The sequence below is a fragment of the Salvia splendens genome, chromosome 18 (genome assembly GCF_004379255.2).
Source record: "Salvia splendens isolate huo1 chromosome 18, SspV2, whole genome shotgun sequence".
In the NCBI taxonomy this organism is placed as follows: domain Eukaryota; kingdom Viridiplantae; phylum Streptophyta; class Magnoliopsida; order Lamiales; family Lamiaceae; genus Salvia; species Salvia splendens.
This window is the reverse complement of record NC_056049.1, coordinates 23,304,166-23,311,672: the sequence shown is the minus strand read 5'-3', so window position 1 is coordinate 23,311,672 and position 7,507 is coordinate 23,304,166. Positions and strand designations below refer to the sequence as shown.

Below are 7,507 nucleotides of genomic sequence, written 5' to 3'. Positions count from 1 at the left end.
AGTAGTTGATTTAGGGAATGTGTGTAGCTACATAGATTGGGATGATGTTGTGGGTCCTTACTCTTTATAAATATTTTCTGCATTTTGCCTGTCAATATCCGCTATATTAGTAATTATAGTACTACTTACCAATGAATACTAATACTACAAGCTAGTCAAATGAACAAAAAAAAAAAAAATTTACAGCAGAAATAAATGAAACAAACCCTATTACTGCAACACGAATTACACAAACAGCAATTTCTTTCAGCATCCTCTGTTTATGTTAAATTGGAGACATACTGTTCATAGTTATTCGAGGATGGTGCATCAGAACACTACTTTACTGATGTCAAGGTAACTAATTTATCCTTATGGCAAGGTAGCAACTAAAAGAAACAGCTTATAATTTGCAACAATGGATAATCAAACTATAATTGCTTCTATTTTGCTCTAAGTGCTCTTTATCTAAAGTGAGTTTCAATTCTTTTGCAGACAGACACAGCCTTAGTCTCCTTGAGGCTCTGTTTCAATCCAAACACTTCAAGACCAGATTAAGGTGTTTAACTTTCCTTACTATAGCTTGTTCTAAATGTCTTATAGCTCACACAACCTAATCGTTTCTAGCATCCTCCACGGCTTTTCCTTCTCAGACTATATTTGTTTAGTGTTCACATTTTTGCTAAACAACAATGCAGACAGGAGAAGAAAGGTCTGACCTTCAAAGCAGGGGATTACGCTTAGTACCATCTGTCGTTCTTGAAGAGCTTGATAGGCGATTGCCCCAACACCTGCTGTAAATCTATTTGCAGAAAAAGCTTTATCCAGTCAATCAAGGGACTAGTTCCAGGAGTTATTGTATTTAGCAAGAAAAGAATAAGTCTAGTTTACTACCTCAATTAAACCAAATAAAAGAGGAAATAGTGATGCACCAATTTATATAATTGCTGATAGAATTCCTGGTTTTTATTCAAGTAAAAGTCCTTAGTTGGTTTTATCTAACTTCATCAAGAACAAAATTATCCAACTCTTCTCTTCTCATGAACAAATATTTATGTATTGGACAATGCTGTATTTTATGCATGTTATAAAAAAAATCAACAACAGAACTTAGAAACAGCACTTTCTGCCAATGAAATAACGCAACTTTTTATTAAGCGTCTCGAACAAAAATCTACACACTAAAAGATGTAATTAAAGCATAAAAGAATACAAATCCATCCTAATTTATTTCTCTTAACATCCCTTGTAGATTTGAGGAAAACCAGCAGAGCGCGACATGAGTTGCAGAGATGGCATACAGTGCGCTCTTAGTACCAGCTCAAGATGAACCAACAAATACTCCACCCAGAAAATGATCAAGACCTCATCTATAGTTGCATGGACTTCTACTCTTCCTCAATCGAACTGGAACGTCAAGTTATTCATCTAACTTTTACCAGGACATGCCCATGTTATCGGACATCTACTTTCATACCGATTTTTTTTGTAGCTAAACGAAGAACAAATTAAAGAATAGAACAATGAACAAAAAAAAAACTCTTTACCATCTCAATGAAAATGAAAATCCAAAAATTAATCTTGACCACTGATAGATTGACAGTGCCAAAACCTTGTGAGATGGCCTGCTTAGAAACATTTCCTGTGAACAATGGATGGACCCGACTCATCATATTCGGATTTGGATATCCACATCTGTATACATAAGATAGTCAAGTTAGAAGACTGAAATTGAAGTTTGGTTAATTGAAAATTGATCATTCAAGATGGTAAAAGAAGCAACCTGTTGGAAGGTACTGAGAGAGGCCAAAATGGAGCCTCCAATCCAGACACTGTATTTCCTCTCAGGAGGAGCGACGACCTTGATCTTCATGCTGCTGGGAGCAAGGGCAGTGATCTCCTTGCTCATTCTATCAGCAATGCCAGTGAACATAGTAGTACCACCACTGAGAACAATGTTGCTGTAGAGATCCTTCCTAATATCCACGTCGCACTTCATGATGGAGTTGTAGGTGGTCTCATGGATACCCGCTGCTTCCATACCGATCATTGCAGGCTGGAAGAGGACCTCAGGGCAACGGAAACGCTCATTACCAATGGTAATGACTTGCCCATCAGGCAGCTCAAAGCTCTTCTCCACAGAGGAGCTGGTTCTTGCAGTCTCGAGCTCCTGCTCGTAATCAAGGGCAATGTAGGACAGCTTCTCCTTCATGTCCCTCACAATTTCTCGCTCTGCTGAGGTGGTGAACGAGTAACCACGCTCAGTCAGAATCTTCATCAGGTAGTCAGTAAGATCACGTCCAGCCAAGTCCAGACGAAGGATGGCGTGTGGGAGGGAGTAACCCTCGTAGATAGGTACAGTGTGACTCACACCATCACCAGAATCCAGCACAATACCTACAAGGAAGGAACCATGTCAGCAAATCAGTATCACCACAGATATATACATAAAACATATATATGCAAACTTCTCACCAGTGGTTCGTCCACTGGCATACAGGGACAGGACGGCCTGGATAGCGACATACATGGCAGGAGCATTGAATGTCTCAAACATGATCTGAGTCATCTTCTCCCTGTTAGCCTTTGGATTCAAGGGTGCTTCTGTGAGAAGGATGGGATGCTCCTCTGGGGCCACACGGAGCTCATTGTAGAACGTGTGATGCCAAATCTTCTCCATGTCGTCCCAATTGTTGACAATACCATGCTCGATGGGGTACTTCAAAGTTAGAATACCTCTCTTCGACTGAGCCTCGTCCCCAACATATGCATCTTTCTGGCCCATACCAACCATCACACCCGTGTGGCGGGGCCTCCCTACAATACTAGGGAACACAGCTCGTGGAGCATCATCTCCAGCAAAGCCAGCCTATACAAACAATACCTCAATTTGATGCCATTCATTAATGCATAATCAAATCAACAAAATTGATGATCTCATCACACTGCTAAGAGTTTTATCCATACCTTAACCATTCCAGTTCCATTATCACAGACGAGTGGTTGGATATCCTCGGATTCCGCCATTTTAAACTAGTTTTTCAGCTGAAAACAGATTAGCAGTAAGCACATACATAGAATATATGATCTCTCGTCACATCAGATGTGTGATAAATTAGAAAAGCTAACGTCGCTATGAATAATCAAACCAAAACATGCTCGAACAACAAAATACGATTTCCAAAAACAATTAATGTGTTAATCCAACAAAACCAGAATAATCAAATTAACGATCGGATCATATATGCGCAATTAATTACCAATTTTCTTCAAAGAAAAAAAATCAATTTTCATGCAAACATTTTCATTATCCAATTAAATCTAAATGCATTTAGCTATATCTCCAGTAAAATTACAGCAACAAAATCGATCAAAATCCAAATGCAGCAGCAGAAAAGCATGAAATCACCAATTTTTAAGAGAGAAACAGAAAATACACACCAACGCAAATTTGTGAATATAGAATTAGGGAATCGATCTGGAGAGAGTGCGAATGAATGTGTAACTATATACAAAGAGGTGTGGACCTGATTATTCCATAGCTCCGAATTTACAGCTTCTTTGTTATTCGCTCAATTTTGAACAAGTGATGGCCACACCACTCTTCCTATTATCATGCTTTAACTCTCATTTCTCTTCAAACTAATTCTATTTTCATCTTTCCTATGTTGTTTTCAAAATATCAATTTAGTATAATAATTTTTTATACTACTAATATATACTCCATATCTCAAACTAACCCTTTCATATTATTATCAATAGAGAAAAGATAAATGACATTAATATCGTATGTTATTTTTTTATTAAAGTTGACCCTCACAAACTTTCAGTATAGTTATGTGTCAATCACTTATCAATATGACCAAAATTATAATTAATTAAATTAATTTTCCTTATTATAGTAAATCTTTATACGTCTCATATTGCTTTTTCAGTAACGCAACCAATTGCGTTTAATTTTTTTTCCAATTGAAATAACAAAATAATAAGATCACGTTTGTCACACTATCATATGTACTACTCCATATTGTTACAAGATTCAACAACTCAATCCTATCCTCCAAAAAAGTCAACTAAGAAAATCTTAGATAGAGTGAACAATCTCATCATTTTTCTTTCCCGTAATTAATACTATATCATCTTTGATTTTGTTACAGAGTAAAAAGATTTTGATAATTACAAACTAAAAATTGTTTTCATTCTCATTTGGAAAACATAACATCCAAAAGGAAATCGAGTGATGCTTGGATTCTTAACAAATTAAAAGATAATACTACAAAGTAGAGATTGTTTTTGGACATGTTTATTTACTGACTTTTATTAAATAGATATCTAATCAATGTCATTTCTAGCATCATAAAAAAAAGTCTGTTTTTATATACTGATTGAACAATTGAGAGAGTTGATTTAATGTTCCATTTATAAATTTTATGGAACTAATTAGAATTGTATCCTTGATTTAATTGATTATTATCTCTTCATACTAAATCGCAGACACTATCGAAGGACCACAAGTATTGTCCCAGTACTTTCTCGGTATGTCGCAAATTAAATCGTTCACATGTAAAAAGATAAATGAGCATAAGAGCATCCATATTCATGCTCTTCTGCAAGAGCATGAATATGGGTCCGGACCCATATTTATTCATTTTTTACTCTCAGCTCTTTCGTAAGAGCACAACACCTACATCCATGCTCTTCTGCAAGACCATGCTCAAGCAGGGGCGGACACAAGAATTTTGGTTAGTAGGGGCTTCACTGTATCCCTTCATTATTTACGAAAAATAATCTTATGGACGAAACAAGTTTTAATGTGTATTGGTATTGTAAAAAGATAAATAGAAACCGTGATAAAGTACAATAGGAGGGGAGAAAAATTGGTGGAAATCTTTCTATAAATAGAAATGATACTCCCTCCGTCCCATGCTACTCGCACTTTTCATTTTAGGCCTTAAATTTGGGATTGATTTTTTTGTGTAATTAAAAAAGAATTTTAGGTGTAATGAGACTAGGGCTGGCAAGTCGTGCGGATTGGGTCGTTATCGGGTCAACCTGATAATGACCCAACCCAATAAGGCCTAACCTGAACCCGACCTGTTAAGGAAACTGTAAATCTGAACACGAACCCGACCTGCTACCTTCAAATCCGAACACGACCCGCACCCGACACGAACCCGTTATCGACACGATATAATATGGGTTGACACGACACGATAACAACCCGAACATGATATTACACGATTAAAACCTAATATTACACGATTAAACCTTAATTTTTAACCTAATTTACACAATTAAAATTCGTTTTATACTATTTAAACCTAATTTATAAGAAATTAAAACATTAAAGTAATATATATATTTTTAAATAATAATAAAAATAATAATAATATTTCTTAATGGGTTACCCGTATCCGACCCGCATCCGACCCGAACCCAACCCGAAATTATCGGGTTCTTAATGGGTCAACCCGATAAGGACACGGATCCAATAAGACTTGACTCCAACCCAATAATTTCGTGCGGATTCGTGTCGGATTATCGTGTCGTGTCGAAAATTGCCAGCCCTAAATGAGACATCACTTAATAAAAGAGCTCTTAACTTAAACTAACATATTAATTAAATGCATTAATTCTAACTTAAATTATAAATAGTGTAAGGACTTTGTGACGAGCCGAAAAGCAAACGTGCGAGTAGCACGGGACGGAGGGAGTATTAAATTTGGTGAATATACCAAAACAAAGACTATTTTTGTAAACGGACGTAGAATATTTTTTTATAATAAAAAATATACTAGTAAAAATACAAGAAGTTGTTGCATAATTATGTTGAAAAGAAAAAAGTCTACAAATTTAATTTATGGATTAAAGTCACTAAGAAAATAAAAATTGAGTTTATATCGATTATTTGGAAGAAAAAAAAGTAATACTTTGTAGATTTTGATTCTGGAAAAAGTTATAAAGTAGACGAAAAATTTGAATTCACTAATTGAAAACTAAGTTATTAAATTAAAATTTAGTTTACTCTCCCTTAAGTCCAAAGAAAGTTTGACTAAACACATTTTTAAATAAAATCCAAATATTTCCATCAAAACGAATAGACTTTAATTTAATTTAGTATCCAATGAACGAATCGACAATTTTAGAAAAGCACACCATCTTGACACATTTTACTAGGAAGTTTATGATATTAATTGTAATCAAGTCATCTTCTTCCTCAAACTCATCTAAGTAAATCATTGTTCTTCATTTTATTCATAGTAATTTCTTATTTCTTGATTCATTTCAGCCTCTCTTACTATTCAATTTTTGATGATTTAGTCTTCACTGGCGTTAATTTAGTGAGGGCTAGAGATAAATTTAAATTTTTTAAATCATTTTCAAAATAGAAAAAATCCCAAATTTTTTTTGGGTAGGGGCTTAAGCCCTCCACCATTTGTATGTGTGTCCGCCTGTGTGCTCAAGGGTCCCACCATTCTATTATTCAATTTAAATACTTCAATTATTAAAAACATTTTCACAATATTAAAATGCATTAAAATACCCGAAATACTATTACAAATTACTAAAAAATTAAAAATTACATAATTAAAATCTTAAAAATTAAAAATTACATAATTAAATTTATAATAAAAAAAATTTGAAGTATGAATGAGAGATAAGTTGATGTAAAGAATGGATGATGAATGTGTGTATTTATAGATGATTTTGGGACAAAAAATTTGAAAAAACGGCTATATTTTTTGGAATTCGGAAATATTTTTTTCTTTTTTCCGGATTATTTTTTATGAATTTTTTTTAAAAAAATAAATAAATTTAACGGTATAAAAACGAGCCAATCAGGAGGCGCCATGTATGCGTGCTCTTCGGCAAGGCGGTGCTCTTGCTATCGAGCAGGACCGTGCTGTCGGCAAGAGCACAGCGGCAAGCAGGGTACTCGTCGCGTCGACGGCACGGCGAGTGCTCTTAGCTAAGACCACCGCTGCAGATGCTCTAAACGTGGGACAAATACATTTTAAATAATAAAAACAATAATTCTTCCTAAGAGCATCCACAATAGCGCCTAGCGCACCGCCTAGCCGAGCGCCGGCGCTAGGCGGTGCGCTAGGCGAGCTATTGCAGTCGCCTAGCCGATTTCGCGGAAAAAAACCGCCTAGCGCTCGGCGGTTCCGCGGCGCTAGGCGGTGCGCTAGGCGCTATTGCAGCGTCCGGATCGCCTAGCGCACCGCCTAGCGCGAATTTTTAATTTTTTTTTCCGAAACACTATATATACGCGACTTGCCCGTCATTTTCATTCGCACCACTTGTATTAACGAGTACTCTCTATCTTAATTTATGTACAAGATCAACACCTAGAAATGAGTAACGCCGGTGGTAGTGGTGGGAGTGGTGTGGATGCTGAGGAGTACGAGCGTATAATGAACGAAGCGCTAGAGGCCTATACAAACCGTGAGATTGATCAATGGATGCAGAGGGCCTTGCAGCCGGCGGTACCTCGACCTCGACCAGTGGTACACCGTCGAGCGGT

General features: G+C 36.2%; 1 protein-coding gene across 2 annotated transcripts; it reads right to left on the bottom strand.

Moving 5' to 3' along the window:
* Nucleotides 1-1,089: 1,089 nt before the first annotated feature.
* Nucleotides 1,090-3,647, bottom strand: LOC121777059 (actin-1-like). Of its 2 annotated transcripts, none has more exons than XM_042174186.1 (5): nt 3,421-3,647; nt 2,947-3,024; nt 2,455-2,848; nt 1,763-2,376; nt 1,090-1,674 (listed from the first exon to the last, which is right to left on the bottom strand). In XM_042174186.1, exons 2-5 carry the CDS (start codon nt 3,004-3,006, stop codon nt 1,609-1,611), a joined length of 1,134 nt encoding a protein of 377 aa, XP_042030120.1. In that variant the 5' UTR covers nt 3,007-3,024; nt 3,421-3,647; the 3' UTR covers nt 1,090-1,608. The 2 variants fall into 2 exon arrangements, with proteins under 2 accessions (XP_042030120.1, XP_042030119.1); XM_042174185.1 differs by having other exon boundaries at nt 3,507-3,647.
* Nucleotides 3,648-7,507: the final 3,860 nt, after the last annotated feature.